The 25,599-nt window shown below is 44.2% G+C and overlaps 1 protein-coding gene across 1 annotated transcript; it reads right to left on the reverse strand.

Annotated features, from left to right (window-relative positions):
* Positions 1-588: 588 nt before the first annotated feature.
* On the reverse strand, positions 589-21,840 carry LOC121861237 (insulin-like growth factor 1 receptor). The gene is made up of 8 exons (XM_042358886.1): positions 21,795-21,840; positions 18,686-18,824; positions 17,468-17,605; positions 16,987-17,186; positions 15,323-15,415; positions 5,073-5,214; positions 4,076-4,258; positions 589-3,825 (listed from the first exon to the last, which is right to left on the reverse strand). The coding sequence occupies exons 2-8, from the start codon at positions 18,710-18,712 to the stop codon at positions 3,685-3,687; spliced, it is 924 nt and encodes a 307-aa protein (XP_042214820.1). The 5' UTR covers positions 18,713-18,824; positions 21,795-21,840; the 3' UTR covers positions 589-3,684.
* Positions 21,841-25,599: the final 3,759 nt, after the last annotated feature.

Below are 25,599 nucleotides of genomic sequence, written 5' to 3' on the forward strand. Positions count from 1 at the left end.
ACCTCCTCCTGAGTGGGAGGTAGAGCGAGTGGGGGGGGGGGGGTGTCCCGCTGTTAACACGAAAAATAACATAAAGCAGAGATGTTTGAGGTGAATATGGTGGACATTTTTTTAAACCTTAGTTTCAAAATGTATACCTCTGAAGAAAAAACAAAACATCAGGAATATGTAATCAATTTCCTTAATATTGTACTAGTCACAAGATCCACATAGCAGTTCATATAAAATGTCACATTTGGTAATAACTGTAATTAAGGTGGTACAATAAATAAACCAATAATCTACTACTGCAGTAATACAAATTACCATCAGGTTGCTACTGTGGTACTGTCACGAATTTCATGTTAGGATTCAAAATTACAAAAAGACTACAGTGGTACTTATATGGGTGAAAAATATTATTATTCCTACCAGTTAATACCCACTTGAAAACTGATATGACACCATGATCTATTAAGCAGAAATTGAACTTACATGAAATGATGAAAAATCTTAATAGTGGCCCAAATGCAATTTCAAGTGCCTTAAGTTCAAATACTAAAGGAACTACAATCGCCAGGAAAGGGTATGGAAAATAAAACAAGCAAATGATTTCGATGTTCATTTAAAAGTAGAGCGAGGTTCACAGGTGGGAGGGTAAGAAGGGTGGGTGGGTGCTATATGTAGGTCCTTTGAGTTTCCTACAGGTGACCCATGCAGGCAGACCTTCAATATCACCATTTAAGCCATTTAGGTCATCACCAAGTAATCTGGTGGTGTACAGATGTGTGGGTAACAACTGTCATTATTTCTGCGCCACATGCAGTGAGTCGCGTTACTTTTAGTGTTCATGTACTATACCACAGCACACCATCCATCACTACTATATCTCTGCTTTTGTACTGCAGGATGTTACACTACACCATACTACCACTGAATAATTGTTCCTGATCTTTAGGAGGATACAATACCCATCACCATCACTATATCCTTTTTCTTGTACTGTAGGATGATACAACACCCATTACCATCACCACATAATTTTTCTTGTACTGTAGGATGACAACACCCACCACCATCACTAAATCCTTCTTGCTATACAGTAGGATGACACACCACACCATCCATGTTCTTGTGCTGCAGGATGAAACGGTAAGCCATCCTACCACTATTTCCCTGCTCATGCACTGTAAGATGGCACACCAGCCCACCACCACTACATCCTTGTTCTTGTACTGAACCAACTGTCATGACGTGTGCATAACAGAGGTGAACCCTAGCAAGTACACAACCTGGTGATTACCTCTACTTCATTACAACTTACAAGCTAATACTACAAGTGACCACCAGCAACAAGGGTACCAATGAGGAAGGTGTCCACATTAACACACTAATCCTGCACTATATAATAACCTTGAAACATGAGGCTAAAACTATGAATACTTAAGTAGCCTAAACACGGAAGACTCGTCATATACAAAACAACTTATGAACATACAAATCAGTACATGACACGAGTAATCAGAAAAATACTGCTTGCCTTGTCAAGAAACCAGACTTGAACATTTGACTAGAAACATGTAACGTACTTAAACATCCAAAATATATGAAGGAGATGTTATGTCAAAAAAGCACATTTCTAAATTACAGTAATTTCTAAAACATTAACACACTTAGCTACGTTGGTTTTTCTCTGATCAATCCCAATTGAGGTGTTAGCTGGCTAGGAGGCAGCGAAGCGCTCCTCCTGCCAACATTCTCACATTAAACTTCAGCTACCAACTCAAAACAGCTTAGTGGAATGCATTAACTGTCTATGAAGAATTGACAACTCGTGGAAATTATAAACTAGTCTGCCCTTAATATCTATGGTCCAGGTACCGAAGAAATTGTTAGTAGTAGCTTAGTTCTAAAGAAGTCTCATTATAATAGGGTGTTCAAATGGAGGAAATAAATTAGGTTCCTGAACTGATATTAAACTGAAGAAGGTCTCTAAGGGTGATCGTAGATTTGAGGTTTTCGGGCTTCCATGCCTGACAGTACCCTTAAGTCTTTCCCTTTAATGTACGATCTCTCAATCAATAATATATTTCATGTCCCACGAAAGATAGTATGCACGAGTCCCTCTTTTAATAGTAAACTGAAGGTCCCTCAGCTGATATTATGCTTATGGCCTCTGTTGATTGTGCAATTAGTCTGAATTGATACTGTTATTGCATCTTTCAGTCTTTTACATTTACAAAACTGAACCACAAATGGCAACCAATGTAGAGCTCTTCGTAAATGCGGTCTGCTTCATAAAATGTTACATGAAGAATCCCACAGATAATATTCAACTCACAGTCCATCTGCTGGCACTATTATACTTGTGACCTCGCCGAAGGGTATCCCAGATAATGTGCATTATACTCGGAACCTCCAGCTGAGGGCCGTACATCAAGGTTTAAATGAAGTGAACAGAATCAGATGCCAACCGACAGTTTTAGTTAGTATTTCAGTTGTGAGCTTTGCAAATGTCCCTCAGTTGACAACACTAGTTGGGCAACAGATGTTGGCACCTGATTAAGGGCCACACTCCTGCAATGCTGAATGTCAGGACCGGTAATTATGCCCTGGTAGACAAAATGTAAGTTAGTATCACAAGTGACACATCAAAGTTGAGATTTATAAGGTTATAGCTGGAGTTGAACTTTACAGCTTTCCAATGGGTGACCCATTTCGTTGGTCAACAAATGATAGACCGAGACTTAGGCTCTATTTGACAGTGGTTTAGCTAAAACCACAACTAACAGTGCTAAAGTTAGGACCAAACTTGACAGTAGTTAAGTAGAGATCTTGCTTGACAGCATTTGAATTGGAGCCCCCTACTGGCAGACAGCAGAAGGGAAGTGTTCTATATACTGTAATAGCAATAAAGTCCAGGTCTTAACTGGTAGCGATCCTGTTTGTTAACACTAAATGAAGCCTTAAGTGACAACAGAAGACTAGTAGGGCTGAATTGACAGTACCATATAGAAATCAGAGCGCCAACTAAGAGTAAATACTAGGAATAGTAATTGGCAACACTGCAGTGAACTGAGGGGGCCCTACCTGACACAACCAGTATCTGTTCCTCAACTGACAGGACCTCCGTGGTGAGGGTTGAGGTAAGCCACTAACTGAGAGACCACCAGCAGGCAAGGTGGTTTTCTGGCCATCGTTTGTGTGTATGCACTGGTTGGTTTGCATTATCATCATTCAGGGACTTGATTTTAAAATATGTACAAAACTCTGCACGCAAAGAGAGAGAGGGGAGAAAAATAGGCTAGGTTAAATAATTCTGGTGCGGGGAAACAAAATGTTGAGTCACCGCTGAAAAACAAAAAAAGAAAGAAAAGTTTCTTATCGCATTTATTATTATTTTTTTTACCCTTTTTCTATGTAATGAAGTTAAAAAGTTTGGCTGATGAACAGACCTTAGGTGGGGTGCTTCACTCAGGTCTTTTTGTTGCCAAGATAAAATTAATTTGCTTCCCATTAGGAAGCAGCCTACTGTTAAAAACTAACTTAACCCTAGTTGGCACGTTGTTGCTCATCTCATATATATCTAACTGGCACGCTCTTGATGCCCGATATGTATATTTGGCACGTTATTCCCTGTCCCTTATGTTTGATACTTCCCGCCATGCCTGTCTGCAGGCTAGGGGAGGCGTGCAGGCCTTAACGCTAGTCGTGGGTGCGGGAGTACGCAGCCAGCTTGGCATGGATGTTGGTGAAGGAGGGGCGGTGGGAGGGGTAAGGGCGCCAGCAGGCACTCATCACCTCCTGCACCTCCCGGGGGCACCACGCCGGCGGGCTCAATACAACCTGCAGCACCAACAATTTTGGAGATAATGAAGGGCATAAAAATATGTTGTGAAGCATAAATACTTCTAATACAGTACACAAATTCTTAATTAATTTTCAATAAAAAATCTATCAATAAATAAAGAAATGATTAAATAAATAAATATAGTTTTTTGATTCATCATTTGTACATCACGAAGCAAAACAATAATCTGCCCAATGTAGAATAAACCTCAAAGTAAGAGCATGATGCCTGCACATGGTGACTCACCTGCGGAGTAGCGTAAGTATCGTTGGCTGGTGTGGGTGGGTGTGCGTGGGCGTGCGTGGAAAGGATGGCGTGGAAGAGGAGGTCGTCAGACAGATGGTGGTGAGGTCGACGGCGTGCCAAGGTAAGGATCTCCCACAGTGTCACCCCAAACGACCACACGTCACTGGCTGAACTAAAGGTGCTCTGGGGGAGTAGATGGAGGTGAGTATTACCTGTAGCACACATTGTTCATGGTAAGGATTATGTTTGGGGATCTTGTTCCCCTAACTGGTACAAACTAATCAGATCTAGTTAGTTTAAGTGAACCAGTTAGATCTGCTCTTTTATCTACAGTTACAAGGAAAATTCAGCATACAAACATTTTAATTACGTAAAACATGGATTTATCAAAACACCCTGAAAAATACATTCTTCTAGTTGCATTTCTAGTTCTTTCTTTCTTTCTTACACAACCTCTCTCTCTCTCTCTCTCTCTCTCTCTCTCTCTCTCTCTCTCAATTTTCCTCCTATTGACTCTGTCTGTTGATCTCTTTCACAATTCTAATTCATTTGTGTCTGTCTGAGAGATGATGATGATAATCTTTCAAAACACTGCCAGGTGCCCCACGGTGTTGTGACCAGCTGGCTGCCAACTTAGGTAATTAGTCTACTTCTAACATGACTCACTGCCTCCAGCACATCGAGTCCAGTCTTAAATACAAGTGCTACTCCAAACTTGATGAAGGAGGACCAACTTGATGAATCATGATAGAAGGATACTTTTAGCTGGGGTTATCTTTTGTTCTGCCTTAGTTATCGTTTGTATACCTGGCAGAAAAGCCTTTCCACTAGGAGGCCTTCGTCCTTCCCACCAACCAGACACAGCCCCTCACTCCTCCCATTAACTAGGCAAACAGTCCCTCACTCCTCCCATTAACTAGGCAGACAGTCCCTCACCCCTCCCATTAACTAAACACAGTCCCTCACTCCTTCCATAACCAGGCAGATAGCCTCTCACCTGACAGAGTGCCTCTGGGCTGCACCATCGTAGCGGTGCAGGACCCCGACCATCAGGAGGCCGCCAGTAGTCGCTGGAGTAGCGTGGTAGAGCAGAGCCCACCTGCGTCACCTTCACGCTGCTGCCCACCACTACCACGTTCCTGCTCAGACACAAAGAACAAGTTTATAAGGTCAGGTCAAAACCTTTCCATACATAATAACGTCACACTATATGTAAAAGTTGATTTGGGAAAGGTTAAAATGTTCATTATAACTGCCGTCTTGTAGTTTCAACTACAACCACCATAACAACCCACTCACCACCACAACGTCACCTAACAACTTTGCCTGCTACATACAGGTCCAAGAGGTATGTACACACACGGTGAGAGTAATTTACAGGTAAGGTGGTGTACCTGGCGAGTGTGGGAAGGAGATATTGGCCGAATATGGAGTGTGTCTTAACAGGGTCATAAACAGAGCTGTGGTGAGTGAGGGATGGTGGGGTCATGTGGATGTTCCTCGTGACGTTACATGAAACATCACAACTTTTAAATGATTTTTTTTAACTGCTACTTTTTATGTACTGAATGTAAATTCTTTTTAAACCTATTGTTTTAGTGTAATATCAACTTGGTTTATATAATTTAGGTTTTAGTAAGTCGAGTGTTTTTAATGTAAATGTTATTAATGTTATATGATTTTGATATAAAGATATTTCTATGGTGATGATTTAAATAGAATAAATTCTAATTCAAATACTTTCAATTGTGTAATACTGTTTTTGATATCCAGGATGTTCTTCTAATGTAACAACACCTGTTTTTAATATTGTTTTTATGTAATATATTTTCTAATACTCAACTTAATGTAATTCACATATTTATTAACATTGCTTCCTTGTAGGTCATTACAGGTAGTGGGGTGATAGTACTATACAGGTAGGTCATTACAGGTAGTGTGGTTATGGTACTATAGGTCATTACAGGTAGTGGGGTGATGGTACTATACAGGTAGGTCATTACAGGTAGTGGGGTGTTGGTACTATATGTCATTACAGGTAGTGGGGTGATGGTACTATACAGGTAGGTCATTACAGGTAGTGGGGTGTTGGTACTATAGGTCATTACAGGTAGTGGGGTGATGGTACTATAGGTCATTACAGGTAGTGGGGTGATGGTACTATACAGGTAGGTCATTACAGGTAGTGGGGTGTTGGTACTATATGTCATTACAGGTAGTGGGGTGATGGTACTATACAGGTAGGTCATTACAGGTAGTGTGGTTATGGTACTATAGGTCATTACAGGTAGTGGGGTGATGGTACTATAGGTTATTACAGGTAGACAGGTACGAGGGTCGGGGTCCTCTCGCCAGCTACACAACAATGCCTCTCTCTCTGGCTTCCCGGACGCCCATCAGAATTAATCAACAAAGGTTCAAATCACCGGCCAGAGCTGAGTGTCGGCATAGTAATGAAACCCAAGATGCAAATGCCCTTCCTTGACTCACGGTTACCAGGGAGAGGCATTACCAGGGGGGGGGACATATGGTCAGAAACTATCTGAATTTGTCTGTCTATTACCTCTATAGGAGTTTCTGGTACAGCACTGTATTGCCTCAGCGGGGGTTAATTTATAATGTGTTGAGGGAGGAAAATTAGGACTGTGTGGGGGAGGGAGACTCTCACTGTAGGCCCTACCTGCCATCATCCACTACAACCTCCTCGTCTTCCACTTACGTCTCTCATTCTTCGCCCCTGACGCCCACCCCAGCTTCCTCCTCAACTCACATAGGCTGCCGGTCACCCTCCTCACCCCCACCATCGGAACACACCATCCAGGATAAAATAACTCGAGTTCTGAGATAAATGCACAAGTTCAGATCATACAACAGAAAAAAAAAATGAAAGATGGTTTTAGTCAACTTTTGTTTCCCTAAGATACAAAACAATAATAAATCACAAAGAAAATGTATTATATCCATCAGGCAGTACAGTCATGCCTTATCGATAAATTCCAGGGTTTCGTTCCGTCTTCCCGGTAAGTCGGAACACAATTACCTCGGTGATTCATTGTTCTCATAACCATAATTTATGTGTTGCTTGGGATCACCTGAAGATTAAGCACCCAGGTTATTTTACCAAACGCTAACCTAATCACCCTAACGCTAACCTAAGACTACCTTAACCTAACACTAACATAACCAAATCTGATAATTTTTGCCGTGGTTTCCCTCACCAACTTCAGACCCCCCCAACCCCTACACACACAACACACACCCACCACTTATCTAACGCGGTACTAATTTCACCAGACAGCGACCAGGTGTGTGTAAATACCTGCGCGGAGGGGGAGGAAGGGGCAGGGGAGTACAGGAGCTTGCCACCCTGTCATTACACCTGTTAACCAATATTTACACGGATAAATTTGTGTGGCAGGGATCGCCAGGTAAGTACTGTGCCTCTGCTGTCACTCAACACTTTATTGCACTAAATATACACCTGTGTTAATAGCCACACTTAGCACATTCCATTAAATAATCAGTACCATAAACCCGGTTTGAATAACGTCATGTGGTCGGTAGGTTAATTACACCGAGTCTTGAGTAGCGTGTGTGTGTATTGTCTAATTATATGTATTTGTAATATTTCTGAATATATATATATATATATATATATATATATATATATATATATATATATATATATATATATATATATATATATTTATTTATTTATTTATTTATTTGAAGATTATACAACTCGGATAATACAACTGTGTGGATGATCAGGTGTATCTCTGTGTGATCAGGTAACTGAGTGTTATCAGAACAGCAGCCCAGTAGTTACGTCGTGGCCTGGTTGAGGTGTCGCCTATCCGTCTCTTTACTCAGTCTGTTCTGCTGTGTCTCAAGGGCCACTAAAATCCGCATAGAACTGAGCTTAACTAACTGAGCTAAGGTAGATACTTTTGTATTTGGATAGTTGGGTAATAAAATGTGTGGATAGCTACTTATGTATTAGGATATTTAATATTAAGGTAATTAAATGGTGGCGAAGGTGTGGCTATTGGGGGAGGCTGGAGGCCACGTTTAAAAAAAAAAGTAGTAGTATAAGTGTTAGTAGTAGTGGTATAAGTGGTAGTAGTAGTTGTATAAGTGTCTAGTATAAGTGTTAGTAGTAGCAGTAGTACAAGTGTGAGTAGTAGTTGTATAAGTGTCTAGTATAAGTGTTAGTAGTAGTAGTAGTATCGCTTACAACTGTAATTGAACACCCAGCTTGACAAATCACCTAGATTGCTGGGAGGGAAGGAAGGAAAAGAGGGAGAGGAGGGAGGGTGAGGGAGAGGAGGGAGGGTAATGGAGAGGAGGGAGGGTAATGGAGAGGGAGAGGGGGAACGGGAGGGGTAGAGTTTATTATAACCCTTGTGGTTCCCTTACCTCTTTACCCCCCCCCCCTAACGTTATCTCTCACTAGTGTGTATATCTTTCGTCTTGAAAGTTACCTTAGCGGACACTATCACGCACATCCGTAGTGAGGGGATGCTGTAACTCACACGTCTCTCTCTCTCTCTCTCTCTCTCATCATACCCACACTATATCTAGTTGAGTGACATCCCCTACCATCATCACTAACATCACCACCACTACTAACAGTATCACCACCACCAGGAGACCAGGTGTAGAACAAGGTAATAACGCCCCAAGGGTTTTAATTAGCAAGTTAAACAACTGCAAATAAATGGAAAAATCATCCAGCTTCCACAATTGCTCAATGATCCGCCTCTAGTTGGAAGATTAGTATAACGGCTACAAATCACCAGCGTTACCATCGATTACCGAAGTAGAGGGGCGCGCGCGCGTGCACACACACACACAATGATAATTCCCCTGAGACTCCACGATAGAGAGGCCTGGGACCACACCTCACCCACTTGAGTGAGTGAATTCCTGTGACAACGGACCACGTGGTGTCCCCATTATGCACGACACCGCATAGTGAATGAGTTGCTACAGCATTATGTGAAGTTCCTCATAACACCTGCGAGGGAATTACTACACCACGTGATGCCCCTTATAACACCATCTGTGAGGGAATTACTACACCACATCAGGCCCCTCATACACCATCTGTGAGGGAATTACTACACATCAGGCCCCTCATACACCATCTGTGAGGGAATTACTACACCACATCAGGCCCCTCATAACACCATCTGTGAGGGAATTACTACACCACATCAGGCCCCTCATAACACCATCTGTGAGGGAAGTACTACACATCAGACCCCTCATAACACCATCTGTGAGGGAATTACTACACCACATCATGCCCCTCATAACACCATCTGTGAGGGAATTACTACACCACGTCAAGTCCCTCATAACACCATCTGTGAGGGAACGACCCCTCATAACACCATCTGTGAGGGAGTTACTATACTACGTGTCTGCTGTTCAACACCTCAGCTCACATGATCTACGTGTGTAAACATTAATCTGTATGTTCACTGTATGTTCCTTCACCTTTCTCTAATGAAGGCTTTTGTTAAACCACCAATGTATGTAATAAGTCATTTATGTCCAATGTATATTTTCAGCCTTCGGGCTGCAGAACTTTTTCAATAAACCGTTTATTATTATTATTATTATTAATATGCGCACCCACAGACAGACAAACACTATGTCTATACCAGGAATGAAAAGCCGAAAAGAGAAATAGTCAACTGCATCTGGTAAGCAATTCGCCTCCTAGTTTTAACATACCCAGCTACGCCTTCCTACCCCCTAACACCACTACCAAGACCTGGGAACAGGAGCAGCACCTGACGCATAGTTCACGATCAACACACGTAATGTAAGGTCACTGAAAGCGAGACTCATCCCAATCAGATTTTTTATAACCAATTTTTTTTTACCATGAAATTTGACCATTGGGCCTTGACCTTCGACTTTAATTTAGTGTCAAGATCAATCATTGAATGACCTTTGACTTCTAAACTGTACGAGGTTAAGTTAGGATAAAAATTGGGGAAGGTTGGTAGTCTTGTATCCAGGAAAAAATAATTGAGTGTTCTTTTGATATTTTATAAAAAATACGAGCGTGGCGAGGCGGAAGAGACTGACGCAGGGTCTGGGGTGGTGTGGAGGTGTGGGGTGGTGTGGAGGAAGTGTGGGGTGGTGTGGAGGAAGTGTGGGGTGGTGTGGAGGGGGTGGGGGGGTGGGGGTGTGGGAGGGAGGTGTGGGGGGTGTGGTGGGAGGTGTGTGGTGGGGGGTGTGGGTGGAGGTGGAGGTGTGGGGTGGAGGAGGTGGTGGGGTGGTGGAGGGGCTGGAGGGGTTGTGGGGGGTGGAGGGTTGTGGGGGTGGGGTGGGGTGGTGGAGGGGGTGTGGGGTGGGGAGGTGTGGGAGGGTGTGGGGTGGTGTGGAGGTGTGGGGTGTGGAGGGGGGGTGGAGGGGTGGGGTGGGGAGGAAGTGTGGGGTGGGTGGGAGGAAGTGTGGGGGTGTGGAGGGAAGGGAGGGGTGTGGAGGGGAAGTGTGGAGGGGTGGGAGGAGTGGGAGGGGGTGGAGGAAGTGGAGGGTGTGGGAGGAAGTGGGGGAGGTGGGTGTGGAGGAAGTGGGAGAGGGGTGGAGGGAGTGTGGAGGGGTGGAGGAAGTGTGGAGGGGGTGGAGGAAGGTGGAGGGTGTGGAGGAAGTGGAGGGGGTGTGGAGGAAGGGAGGGCGGTGTGGAGAGGGGTGTGGGGGTGTGGGGGGGTGGGAGGTGGGGAGAGGGGTGTGGTGGGGGGAGTGGGGTAGTGGGGAGGGGGTGGGGAGGGGGTGGGGGTGGGGTAGTGTGGGAGGGGTGTGGGGTGGGGTGGGGTGTGGGGGGGTGGGGTGTGGGGTAGGGAGGGGGTGGGGTAGTGGAGGGTAGGGGAGGGTGGGGTAGGGAGGGGGTGGGGTAGGGAGGGGTGGGGTAGTGTGGGAGGGGGCGTGGGGTAGTGGAGGGGGTGGAGGGTGGAGGGGCGTGGAGGGCGTGGAGGTGTGGAGGGGGGTGTAGTGTGTGGAGGGGGTGGGGGTGGTGGAGTGTGGGAGGGGTGGGGTGGAGGGGGTGGGTGGGGGTGTGGGGGGGTGGGGGTGGGGGGTGGGGTAGTGGGAGAGGGGGTGTGGGGAGGGGGGTAGTGGAGGGGGGTGGGGTAGTGTGGAGGGGTGGGGTGTGTGTGTGGGGGGGAGGGGTGTGGGGTAGTGGGGGGTGGGGGTGTGGGGGGGTGTGGGGGGTGTGGGAGGGGTGGGGTGGGGAGGGGGTGTGGGGTAGGTGGAGGGTGGGGTAGTGTGGAGGGGGGTAGGAGGGGTGGGGTAGTGTGTGTGTGTGGAGGGGTGGTGTGGGGAGGGTGTGGGGTAGTGTGGAGGAGGGGTAGTGTGGAGGGGGTTGTGGGGTGGTAAAGGTCCACAACAGCCCTGGATATCTACCTGGCTCTACAGTGGATTAGGTTCCTGTAGAATGAATCGGTAAATCATGAAGCATAATTATCTTTTCAATACTACAATATTACTACTTCAGCCATCACTAGCGTCCAACATACAGGAAATGTCGAGTAAATAATTGGATTCTAAGTGAAGAGGAAAATTTTGTCTGCTTATAAGCAAGTTAATTTGATATTCTGAATTTTTATTTCCAAAGGAGTGTTTGATGAGGTTACGATAGGCTTGTCTTTCTTAGGTTAGGGTCATGTTACAAAAGTGTTGGTTAGGTTAGGTCAGGTTTGGTGGAGTACAACGCTGGAGCCAGAGGTCAGGTGTGGGCGCGTGACCCTGGGTAATTAAGGGCAGTTTTATGTGGCGTGCAGCTGTACCATCACCACTAAACTACCAACATTAAACACCATTTTCACAAGGGGTGGGTTTGGCTCACGCATTTCGCGGGATTTCTGTTATGGCGGCAATAAAAGGTGGAGATATCGGCTGTGTGGAGCGTCAGTCGCCCACTGGGGTCGTTTGCTGGTCACCGACAAAATTCCCAACAGACAAAATTCCCAACAGAAAATCCCCCCCCAGCCCCCCAAAAAAAATAAATTACTGCAGACAAAATCCCGCAGGTAATCCTACTCGAGAATTTTCCACAGCACAAAACCTCACCTGTAAAATAGTGAACAGAATCCAACTAGAAGATATACAACACCTACACCACACCCCCAAAAAAAAAAGAAAGAACAAAATTACCACAACCACAAAGTCCTCAAAACTCCCACGTCCCTTCTAGGTTAAGTGAGACTTTGCCTGTTGGCTCCCGAGCGTCGGATTTCATACAGCGAGATGATGTCCGACACAATGATTCACCACTACTGCCAATCACAGTGTGTTTGTTTCCTTACTTTCTGGCGCTACCTCGATATTACATAGGTACTTCCACTCTAAACCTGAATAAACTGAGGCTGTATTATCGCCCTCTTTATTTTCACAAGTTTAAGAGGTTTAGTGTCGAAAAAATGTATGAAAACAGTGCCCCGTGAATGTACTACAGCAGGGTGTTTTTCAGCTGGAAGGGGCCATGTTTTTCAATTTGTTCAGCAGGGTTTTACGGAGCTGTTTCACACCCACCAACCATCACACACACACAATTGTAATCACAATATGTACAAGTATGTTAGAGTTTGTAGTTTACACCTCAGCTTTCTTACCAAAGAGATTTTTTTGGGGGGGGGCGTGAATTCAGCATTATTTGTTTGCCAACCAACGAGAATTTATACTGTTTGCGACGATCACTTTGGCGGGCTGAGGAACAATAACCCCTACCCGCTTCCTAGTGTACTGTCGACGCTGTTTATACATAAGTAACTCGCACACTAGTGATATATTCTACCCGGAACACTGAAAAAAAGGTGTTGTAGTTCGGTCGGGTTGTTTTGTCGTGTGCCCGTGTCCAGCCTTTTATTTGATGTTCTGTATTGGCCGCTCTCCTCTCCCTCACCCCATCCCTCCCCCTACCCTCCTCTTACACCTTCCCCATCCCCCCATCAGGTCCAATAGGGAACATATAGTAACAACTGAAGGATTTTTTATTTTCAACCATTTAACTGCTTGGCGCTGCTGCATATTACCTCCGAAACTCTTGAGGTGTCATTGAATCCTAAACAAAACTAATCGACTCAGACGTTCAACAGCTGGTAATACCTAGCCTCCAAACTTCTGGGTCATACACGCGATCGGTTTAAAGATTATGAAAGCTACTTCTCCCTATAAATTACGCCAGAATAAATTAATCTTATATCACAATCGCCCTTACCAACATGACTCTCATACAGACAACAGTGGAGAAGGGATACAGTCATCGTCAATTCACAAACACCACCAACAATAAAATAATAATTATATTAGAAACAATAATAACTGCAGCGGCATTATTTCGGTATGACGCCCACAGATGGAACACACATACACAAGACTACACCAGCTTAACACCACAACAGGCAAGAGAGCCACATGAGCCAAGAGAGGGTCACATGAGCCAACAGAGGGCCACATGAGTCTACAAAGAGCCACAGGAGGTAACAGAACATCAAAGGGGATTAAAAAGAGTACTAAGATGATGTCAACAGGTTCAACCCCCTAGGTGATACTTCTGAGAGGCAATGAACACTACTTAGAGGCACCGAACACTACTGAGAGGCACCGAACACTACTGAGAGGCACTGAACACTACTGAGAGACACTGAGAGTCATCAACAAGATCCAAGAAGGAATTATGGCCTCTCAGAAGCTGCCACGAGGATTAAAGAGGAACCCAGAGAATGTGTGTGTCTGAAACTGTACCAAGAGGAAGTAAGAAGCCCATATATAAGCAGCAAAAGGCACCAAGAAGGTCTGCTGAAAAGGTTAGGTGATGAATGCAAGAGCAAATAAGAGGAAATTCAAGAGGAACGCTAAACACAATATCAAGAGGTGTCAAGAAGGTCGAATAAGATAATTAGTCCCAAGATTCACCAAGAGGCTTAAAGAGGAACGTTAAAGAGCCCCCAGGGGAAAGTTTTAAGATGGCGGAACACACGGGCACACGATACTTAACTTCCTGGATTTTAATTTCAGAGTAACATTATTTTTAACCATTAATTTTTTTGCATATTTTTGTAGTTAATCTCTCTCTCTGGATCAGCTGAAGACTAAACCCTTCAAGGGACACAGGCTACCCTCATAAATATAATGAACCAACCCAGCACCTGAGATCGTAAACAATACACGAAAATGTTCAGCATTTTTTTTTTAATTTGCGTCTCCATAATATAATAAACAAGTAGCCATTACGTATGATATAATAGTAACAACTTTCAAAAAAAATGTACAGTACACCCTTATGTTAGGTTAGGGCTCCGTCTTTGTACATGGTCCCCATCTCTGTGTTGACACGACAGTCAGCTGACCTTTACACACCCTCGGCCCGCGGGGAAAATAACCAGGTTGGTCGCCCTGGTATTTACACTAAATCCTGCCAGAGGGTGGCGTGTGGCGGCGCTGGTAGTGACGACGTACGGCGGGAAGTACCATGGTAGTGACGAGGCATCAAGGGAAGTACTTTACCTTGATAGTGATAAAGTACCTCAAGGAAAATAACAAGACACACCAAGGAAATATCTGAAATGCATAAGGGAAGTACCAAAAGACAACAGGATAGTACCGAGAGACAAGAAGGAAGTACCAAGACACAAGAAGAAAGTACCAAGGTGACAAGGGAAGTACCAAGAGACAACAGGAAAGTACCAAGAGACAAGAGGGAAGTACCAAGGGACAAGAGGGAAGTATCAAGAGGACAAGGGAAGTACCATAACTCCACCAAGCCAATGATCATGATAAACTGACACAGGGTTTTGCCAAGCTCGCTACGACAGGTTATTTGTGAGAATAACGGAGAGAGAGAGAGAGAGAGAGAGAGAGAGCGAGTGTGTGTGTTAAGTGCATCATTTGTACCTACACCCTCCCTGGCTTCATTACAGACGAGCTCCCCGACACCCTACGATTTACGGTGCCAATAACACCATCACGACGCCCCGCCGCTTGCCAGGGTGGGTGGATGAAGCCAAGTAGGTACCACTCTAGCGGTCTTCTGCTGATCTATTCCACTATGACGACTCGTATCCTGTCAAGGGTTCGTGTGTGTGATTAATGGGGGGTGTATAACTCACCTAGTAGCCAGGAAGGTGAGACTACCTGTAGCCTCAGAGATAAGACACCTAGTAGCCAGGAAGGGGTGGGAGCTTACCTCTAAGTCTCTAGAAACAGAGGAGAAGAGACAAAGTGACTCACCTTGCGGCCAGGTCGGTGTGTGAGACTCGGTGAGACTCGAGGAAGGCCATCCCTGCTGCCACCTGCACTGCCACGCCCACCAGTCCCCCAACACTGTGTAGAAACTCACTGTTAGCATGGCACGTGGGCGGGGGAGATGGGAGGGGAAGGAAGAAAGGGAGGGGATGGGATAGAAGGAGAAGAAGAAAAGGAGGCGAGGATGGATGGGGAGGAAGGAGAAGTGTGAAAAAGTGTAAGTGGAAGGAGAGAAGATTAATGAGAGGTGGCAGAGATGGGGGTGGGATAACCTTACTATAATAACAAGTGCCATTAAACACTTGTGTTACCTTCACCTACTGTTACAGCAAGTATATTATAACAGTTACTGTCGGTGTGTGTATAACAACTACTGTCAGTGTGTGTATAACAACTACTGTCAGTGTGTGTATAACAACTACTGTCAGTGTGTGTATAACAACTACTGTCAGTGTGTGTATAACAACTACTGTCAGTGTGTGTATAACAACTACTGTCAGTGTGTGTATAACAACTACTGTCAGTGTGTGTATAACAACTGTCAGTGTGTGTATAACAACTACTGTCAGTGTGTGTATAACAACTACTGTCAGTGTGTATAACAACTACTGTCAGTGTGTGTATAACAACTACTGTCAGTGTGTGTATAACAACTACTGTCAGTGTGTATAACAACTACTGTCAGTGTGTGTATAACAACTACTGTCAGTGTGTGTATAACAACTACTGTCAGTGTGTATAACAACTACTGTCAGTGTGTGTATAAAAACTACTGTCAGTGTGTATAACAGCTACTGTCAGTGTGTGTATTCACTACTGTCAGTGTGTGTATAACAGCTACTGTCAGTGTGTGTAAGTGTGTATAACAACTACTGTCAGTGTGTGTATAACAACTACTGTCAGTGTGTGTATCAACTACTGTCAGTGTGTGTACCAGCTACTGTCAGTGTGTGTATAACACTACTGTCAGTGTGTGTATAACAACTACTGTCAGTGTGTGTATAACTACTACTGTCAGTGTGTGTATAACAACTACTGTCAGTGTGTGTACAACAACTACTGTCAGTGTGTGTACAACAACTACTGTCAGTGTGTGTATAACAACTACTGTCAGTGTGTGTATAACACTACTGTCAGTGTGTGTATAACAACTACTGTCAGTGTGTACAACAACTACTGTCAGTGTGTGTATAACAGCTACTGTCAGTGTGTGTATAACACTACTGTCAGTGTGTATAATCAGGTGTGTATAACAACTACTGTCAGTGTGTGTATAACTACTGTCAGTGTGTGTAAATACTGTCAGTGTGTGTACAACAACTACTGTCAGTGTGTGTATAACAACTACTGTCAGTGTGTGTATAACATACTGTCAGTGTGTGTATAACTACTACTGTCAGTGTGTGTATAACAGCTACTGTCAGTTGTATAACAACCGTGTATAACAACTACTGTCAGTGTGTGTACAACAACTACTGTCAGTGTGTTATTACTGTCAGTGTGTATAACAGCTACTGTCAGTGTGTGTGTATAACAGCTACTGTCAGTGTGTGTATAACAGCTACTGTCAGTGTGTGTATAACAGCTACTGTCAGTGTGTCATATCACACTAAATATCAACACAGTAGAGGTATGACGTGGACACCTACCTGATGGTGGAATGTGTGTGGACGTCTGGGCGTGTGATGGCGGTGTGGGCATAGTCAGCCGGGGCGAGGGTGCGGGCGTGCAGGTACTCTGGAAGGTGTGCATCTGCTTGGTACTCCAGCACCAGCGTCACGCCCACGGGTCCGCCCACCACCACCCCCAGCAGTCGGGTCAGGTTCTCGTGGTTGAGTGATGCCAACAACTGTGTGGGGGAGACAGCGAGGGATACTGAGCGAGCGTTAAAGTGTGCGACTGTATGAAAGAGAGACCGAGTGTGTCAGGTGGTGGTGACACTGTTAAGAATTGTTGATAGTGGGTGTGAGAGGAAGACAGCGAGTGATTTGAGAGATAATACGAGGTAGTGCGACAGGCAAGATAGAGAGATCATGTCATGCAAGTAAGGACAGGTAGTAATTGCTGCCATACTGATAATAGGGGTGGGTGCTATTGTCATACTGGTGTCATGGCTGAGAGCTGACTGACCTGTGCGTGGCGTGTTGCTGCCGGCGCTGCCTCGTGGGCAGTCACTGTGATTAATGCAGCCTGCTTTGGGGGCGGGGCCATGCTATCATCATCCACAAATCCTTGTGGTGCATCTTCCGAGACCACGCCCACCGACAGCTATTTCGAGTAAAAACGTTGTGTTCTAATTATATCCAAGTATTTCTGTTGTCTTATTTTGTGTATGTAAATGTTCGTATATTTTAACCGTATTTTACGACAAATATATTCAGATTAATGTGAGATGCAAAAGTATTGAACAATGTAGATCCTTGCCCTCCACTAACGTGTGACTTCTCTTCTAAAACACTAGACCAAGAGAGTCGCCACGAATGCTGACCAACTTGTAGGTATCTAAAAATACAATGTGCATGTAAAACACAACACGAGAATGGTTGTTTAAATTTATTAAAATACAAAGTTATGACTGAGCTTGCTGGGAGAGCGTGTGTAGGGCACCTACGGGCTCCACTAATGTCTTCAGATAAAGGCTATTTACAATGTCCTTTGATGTATGTGATGACGGAGTCGTTTGAGGGAGTTATACACCCACAACATCACTACCTCCTGTACTCCAACAGTTTGTGTACATAACTGCTCTTCAAGTCCACTTGTAAACATCGTATCAATGAGAATAGTGAAGCGTCCTCTACTTGTCCTCCCTTAAGTCAGTGTACAGTACATGGTGAAGAGTACTGTACAAGTTTGTGCAGAAAATAATGGAGTGCATGCCTGTGTTTTGGATGAGTACTTTCCTCAAAGAACTCCGTTAACACAAACATCAAGGGATTTTGTAAATAGCCTGTCAAAGAGAGTCCCAGCACCAGCCGTCTGTTTGTAACAAAGCAGATACAGCTTCGAGTAGCTCTTCAGTATACAAGGAGGCAGTGTGGGGTCACACGGCACTCGACAACCATCAATTCCTCAACTATACATTACACTAATTAATGTGCATTACCATAATGATGAAATCACTTACTTAACCTACAATCTGGACAATAATCTAGTTCATCACTGAACCACACTGTAATAGATAACTTATTTTTTCTAGAACGAATGTTGCGGATGCTTTATATACAGTACGTGTCCACAATGAGAAATACAACATACGAATTAAAAATGTGAATCAGTGTACAAATTGCTAGCCAAGGCTTATTAATTAAAATATAATTAATAGCCAAACACCACCAGTTGACTCACCGTAGCAAAGGCCCCTGAAGCCAGCATGCCCGTCCGGGTGATCCGCTCCGGGGCAAGCCGGCGTGTGTGTGGGTGTAGCCAGGTGGGTCGGGTCCTGCCGGTACACGCATGTCAGCCACGGACCAGTCACGGACGGTACCTGCCCCAGCGACACGGACGGTGGAGAGAGAGAGAAGAGTTATTAAAGCCAAGGGTCACGTCCACACTATCAGCCGCCCGGCAGGCTGTTGTAAAGGACACTAACGTAACTTACCCTTAACTTTTTAAAGCTGAACTATTCATATACATCTATAAGGTTAAATATTCTTTCACTAGAAATCATTACCGGTTCTAAAATTACTGTTACCCCTTATTACAGTCAAGGTTTGTAGGCTACTACCTTTAATAGAGTTATTACACACAATATATGGGAGGTAATACATATAAAGCGTGACAACTGCATTGTTATTATATATATATACTGTACATACTGAATAAATCTAAACTTGCATTGAATATCTATCTATCTATCACCAGAATACCCTATCCCCTGGTAGAAGGTAAAACTGTTCCCCAGCAGCTACACCGTCAGGAGTGGTAGGCGGGCGGTAATGAGGGGAGTTCACTAGTGTGGGTGCAGCGGAGGCTCCAGATACACTGTCAATAGCAACACTCGTGCTCGTGATGAAAAGATTTCCTGATGCAATTTACACTCGTCCTGTTCCTCGCCGACCTGCTCACAGTCTCACACCACTGAACACTACACAGGTGCCGACGCCTCTACTGCTTCTCAAATATTTCCTTGTAATTTGAGGAACATCGGTAAAGTAAGACTCCTAACCTACACGCAGTGCTCCAAGAAGTTGATTCGGTAGTTCCATTTGTGTAATACTGAGACATTCAAGTGAACCCGAGTCACCTCAAACGAAGGCTACAATAATGTTATTTGCCTACGGAATACAACCATTTACAAGTGTTGATAAGAATAACCAGTGTATTTGCGTCGTTTCATTAATGGCAAGTGTATACTAATGTTGTCAACCTCAATGCATAACGACTGATCTTAGACGAGGGCTTCAATAGTGTTACTCAGAAACTAACAAAGACGGGCGGTGGTGGGTGATGATCTGGAAGAGTGAGCGGTGTTTAAAGTGGTGGTGTCACTAAGTCACTCGGTGATCCCAACCTCCTGCTAAAACACCTCCAGAGAGCACCAAACTACCGTCGGGCAGCTCCTTAACCACTCCAGAAATTGTAGCTGTGGTGTCCTGCTGGTGGAGGGCACCACAGCTGCCATGCTCATCTCCCCAAGATGGGAACAGCTGCAGCAACCACGAGCCCTACACTAGCGCACGACACTAACTATGCATGAACAAAACTTAACTGGACAACACCTGCGAGTCCATCTCCAGGATTGAGGTACAACTTCAACAATAACAACAAGTCTTTGATCAGTACTAGCGTTAAAGGTTTGCAGTTCTGGGAATAACATGGAGAAATTCTACATCACAATACTAATCACTGCTGGGAATTTCTACATTAATAAATAAAAACTCTTTACACTCCCGGAACAGTAGTACTGCTCACTCCATCGATGTAGATCAAACTGCTCGTAACTGGAGTTCAGTTCTCTCAACTTATTGCCTCTCGTAAACTTCACAAAAAGCAAGACCTGGATTCTCAAAGGCCCATAAATTAATTTTAGCTACGCCAACAGATATAAGCGACACTCACTAACTGAAAAACTCAATCGCTGGAGAAAAATAGATTTATTTGTGATAGTCTGTTTTAATCTACCCAAACAACTTAAAACTGCCTTGCTAGACATAACACAGAGCTTCTTTCTATCATCACTCAAGAAGGTCACTCACGGCTGGGAAAATTTACTTGAACACTGACCTAGTGCGCCACTGAGAGGGGTTACTGTGTGTGTGTGTTTACTCTCACAGGGGATACAACACACACACAGTGACGACAGTTTGTGTGTAACTTGGACGCCACTATAACTGATGATGAGTGTGCCATCATGTCCAGTTATGTGGAAAAAATAGCATATAAACCTTTCAAGAATAGTGATTATCGTCTCCCCTGGTACCATAAAACAAGGCACTAGAGATATATATACTGTACATACGAGTATTTCCATCACCGACGCCGCCAGCACTCAACCTCAAATGTTTGTGTGTTAAATTATTCTCCTACAGGGTGATACAAAACACATACGAGAATCCAACGTCAGCTCCGTCAAACACAGGCACAATCATAACTGGAGTTAGAGAGAGCTGGGAATCTGCTACAAAGACAATAACGTTTCCTCAAGACGATTAACGGTGAGGAAACACTGCTCTGAAAGTACTACAAGTACCTAACACGGATTAAACACTAAAGTAACTGTGAGAAAGACTAATATACGCACGGGGGGAGAGAGAGAGAGAGAGAGAGACTAGATACAATATACAGTGCCTCATTCTTCACAACAAAAGGGGTCATTTCCTACACCTGTGTTGTATTATACGTTATATAAATCACACACACACACACACACACACACACACACACACACACACACACAAAAAACACAATTCTTGATGCACCTGTGTCATACTATACGTTGCAGTGTCCAGAATAATGATAAAACTAAGAGTTAATTTTTAGACACGTCCACAACATAAGCTGGTGGCCGACTTCCTCCCTGCCTGAAAAATATTGTTGTTTATCTTATGTTTCTCTCATTCTCACTTTCAACCATGAGAATAGTGCCAAAGAACATGGTAATATAACGCGCGCGCTTCAATATTTCACCGACATGATAATAACACTTCACCTTTTACCTGTTTTTATTATACCACAAAGGACAAACACTTTCGCCAAAAATCATGAATTTCGTCCGTACACGCCATCTGTAGCAAGTGGTGTGAAATTCCGTTGATAACTACTGGACGAGTCGAGTGTATGAACTATTGATAAGACATACAGACTGATATGATGAACACAGACACACTAAAAAAAATCCCTTTATCACCCGGCCTCGCCTAGGGGTCAAGTATAAAAAATATAAGGAAAGAAAAAAGAACGTCTCACTTTTAGTTACACACTACCTCTTGACTGTTACATTATTACACTCACTCACCTGTATCTGTCTCATTTCTCAAACGGGGTGGAATTGGCGGTGGCCGTGGCAGTGGCAGGCGGGAGATGGAGGCGAGGGTGACAGGGCGGGGGATGGGCGTGAAAGAGGAGGTGGAAGGGAAGGTGGAGGAGGACCTGAGGGCGGGGGTGGCGTCAGTGGCGTCAGGGTAAGGGCGGGGGTAGGGTGTCAGGGGGCTTCTGTAGGTCGTCGTAGAGGAGGCAGCTCCCTTCCTCGTAAGTGGGCAGTGGTGCTACCCATGATGTTCGTGCCCATGCCCACTCCCTCCATCAGGCTCTTCATGTCAAGGGTGTCCGGGGGAGGGCGGCGGAAAACACGAGGGGACGAGGTTTTGCCCCGTCTTCGTCGTAGCCATACCCCCGCCCACACCAGGACCAGGACGCCCACGCCCACACTGAAGCCCACAGCCACGCCCACGTAGGTACGGTGTTGATGAGCGGTGTAGACGGCCCACACGTCGGCAGGAGGTTCAGGTGGGCGGGCGGCGGTGTGTTCCTCAGGAGTGGTCACGGGGCGTCTCTCCCAGTCACTCAGACCACACCCACATGGCTCTATGGGAGACAACACTTAAGTAAAACAACGCCAGCACAAGCAATCAACATCGCCCATAATGGTAAGGTTATTGGAGCTGTACCAGACGAACGCTTCGCCATCTACCCTCTGCCTACAGTGGCGCTCTCAGATGTTCAGTACTACTCGTGCACCAGTATACTACACTGTGTATCTGACGCCATTAAGCTATAACCACCAGGAGGATTAATCTAGTCACCACCCCATAAATCTTACGTCACCACCCCATAAACCTTACGTCAGTACCCCATAAATATTAAGTCAGTATGTTAGTAAATCTTACGCCAACAAGCCATAAATCTTGTCACTAAGCCATAAATCTTACATCACAAAGACATAAATCTTACGTCACAAAATTATAAGTCTTACGCCACTAAGTTATAAATCTAACGTCACTACGCCATAAAGCGCTGTCATAAGGTTCGTAAACTTTGTCACTAGGACGTATAGTATATTTTGCGCCAGTGTGTGTGTGTGTGTGTGTGTGTGTGTGTGTGTGTGTGTGTGTGTGTTCCTTTTAAATACTCGACACAAACTTCTATCAAACTTTACTCTTTCATTTTTTTTCATCTCTGAGGGTCATCCCAGGTTGAGGTCACAAGATTAAAAGGTCATATGGTCGGCTCTTAATGCTGTTGAGTTACACTTTACACTCAGACCTTGAGATGTTCTCCAGGACGACTTAAGAGAATCCTTCCAAACTCCGGTCTCCAGATAAGTCCTCCATTATCACTGGCATTTACACATACTTAATGAACAAAATTCCCCCTCATCTCTTGCAAGGAATGACTAGGTTTCTTCATTTCTTTCCTTTTTGTTCCAAGTGTTAGGACATTACTGCCGGGAGCTGAGCAACACAAAAAAATATCAGTAGTGCCCCGAGGAGAGCCAAGATGAGACAAGTATTTTTGAAACGGAGGGTTTCACCAGACACGACACATGGACGTTAGCGGGGAGAGCAGCATCACATCCCTTGGCCCAGCCTCTCGTGATGTGTACGATCGACTCTCTTACCTCACACCTCTTACACACTTTTCTTCTCATCTCTCAGCTGCAACACCACGTTTCTAATAAAGTTAATATAGAATCACCATCTGCACAACTTTGACTTAAATCTATATTTATTTAACTTAAACTCCCTGGTCATGGTTCACTTGTGTGAAGGGGCAGAGGGCGAGGCTGGAGGCGGTGCAGGAGGTGGTCACCACATCAACTCTGAGAGGCGGTCATCAACGGGGGTAAGTCTCCCAACACACGCAGCTGACCCACTCGGTCCCTGTTTAACCTCACTTAACGTCCCTTCTTTATGAATACATCACCCAAAGACAAAACACACACATTTTATATATATATATATATATATATATATATATATATATATATATATATATATATATATATATATATATATATATATATATTTCACCAAACCAGATTATTAATCTTCCAGTGGGAGAATTTTTTTCTTCCATCCTTCCTTCCTTCCTTCGTGCATAAAATGAACAATCATTCTTTAATGTCTGTCCAATCATTGTAAACATATATTATGCTCTGCTGTTCTGTCATATTTACACCATTTAATACGAGAGCTGGCAGCATACTGTAGACCTCGCACAATACTACGACGTACTTCAACGAGGTCACAGCTGCAGGCAGGTGACGGTACCTAAAGACATGTTGTATTCACTTGTTAATTCTTGGTGATGTCATGAGCTTATCACTACAACAGGTCACGTTAGGTTGATATATTATTCACGTATTTAGCGGAAGTGACAGCACACGGCGTGAAGATCAATTGACAACAACTTCAAGGTCATAAATCTTTCTCAATACGGCCGCTATCAGACATTGGGGCGTAAACTCAGAGAAATAAATTTCCCCTCGAGTTGTCATATAAAACTTCGTCTTTTATCAAGGCCGCACCATCAGTGATTAATGCCGAGTGTGACGTCATCAGCCAGTCGAGCATGTAGACGAAATACAGGATTAAATATTTTTCATTTAAATTTTTTCAAGCTGTTTTTCAGACGTGATTCTTGTAGGCGACACCCAGGAAAAGTCCTCCTGTGAGACTGACCTTTCAATATTCATCAGGGTCATCATCAACGACTCTTAATTGGGTGTGTCTTTGTGATCTGCTGATTTCTTTTAAACTTTATTCTTAAAAAAACTTGATAATGACAGAGGAAGATCAAGTTTCACATTAGTTCGTCTGATTATTCATTCTGTTCAGACTGTCGGTAGTAGTAGCTGGTCGTCCGTCCCCGCGTGAGGTTGACGCTACACTGTTTCTACATATTTTTTCTACTAAACAAAATCCCACGAGAGAAAGTCCCACTAGCTCAGGTTTTTCACAGTCCTACCACCATTAAAGGTATGTTTAGATCTTGTTAGTGTAGTTAGGTTAAGTTATGGTAGGGCTACAAGAAAATAATGTTCGGTATGATGAATCACATAAACATAAGGTGACATATGGTGCAGTAACAAGGCTAGATTAGTTTAAACTACACCAGGGTAATTTAGGTGTACTAACACTAGGTTTAGAAACATTAGCTGAAACCACAACAGACCACGTCCAGGTAAAGGTTAATGTAGCGAGAGTTGGGGTACCATCAAGCAGGGTACACCACCCCCAGGTGTTCTCTTGCTGCTTCACCTGCTGACTACTGAGGCGGAGGGATTCTTACAGGATTCAACTATACTGTACAAGATGCCAACAAATGTATCATAAACGGACAGAAAGGTTGGCTGGGTGCGGGGTTATGGCTCTGTAGGAAGACTCTGAAAGGTGGTACTGTATATTCTTTGGGGGCATTCACTAGCATTTTAGTCTACACAAGGAGGAAATATAAAATATATATAATCTTGAATCTATATAATATGTTGGAGTCCTCAGAGAGATATAAATTCAAGGAGGATAAAGATAAGACAAACACATGTGGAGTGGAGGGCCGTGGTCGCCAACCCTTAGACTGGCTGATGAAACATTGACTGATTGATAACAAACACATCATATCGTAAACAGTGCCTAATACGGTCTTAGTTAACACAGTAATGGCCGGTGGGCTTTGGCCTCGATGGCACCCAGCTACCAGCCTCTGTTTCCGCTTCCGCTATAACGAGATAAAAATGAAAATGACAAAAATGTTGCAATTACTGTCGTCCATCAGCCCTGACATAAAAATTTCGGCGACATTGTCAATAGCCAACAGTTTTA

Source organism: Homarus americanus, unplaced genomic scaffold (genome assembly GCF_018991925.1).
Source record: "Homarus americanus isolate GMGI-L3 unplaced genomic scaffold, GMGI_Hamer_2.0 scaffold21314, whole genome shotgun sequence".
NCBI lineage: Eukaryota > Metazoa > Arthropoda > Malacostraca > Decapoda > Nephropidae > Homarus > Homarus americanus.

Coding starts and splice junctions, on each gene's coding strand:
- LOC121861237 (XM_042358886.1), bottom strand. CDS start 18,712: ATGCTGGCTTCAGGGGCCTTTGCTACG. Junction 17,606..18,685: donor CTTCAGGGGCCTTTGCTACG/GTGAGTCAACTG, acceptor TACTCGAAATAG/CTGTCGGTGGGCGTGGTCTC. Junction 17,187..17,467: donor CAGCAACACGCCACGCACAG/GTCAGTCAGCTC, acceptor TCCCCCACACAG/TTGTTGGCATCACTCAACCA.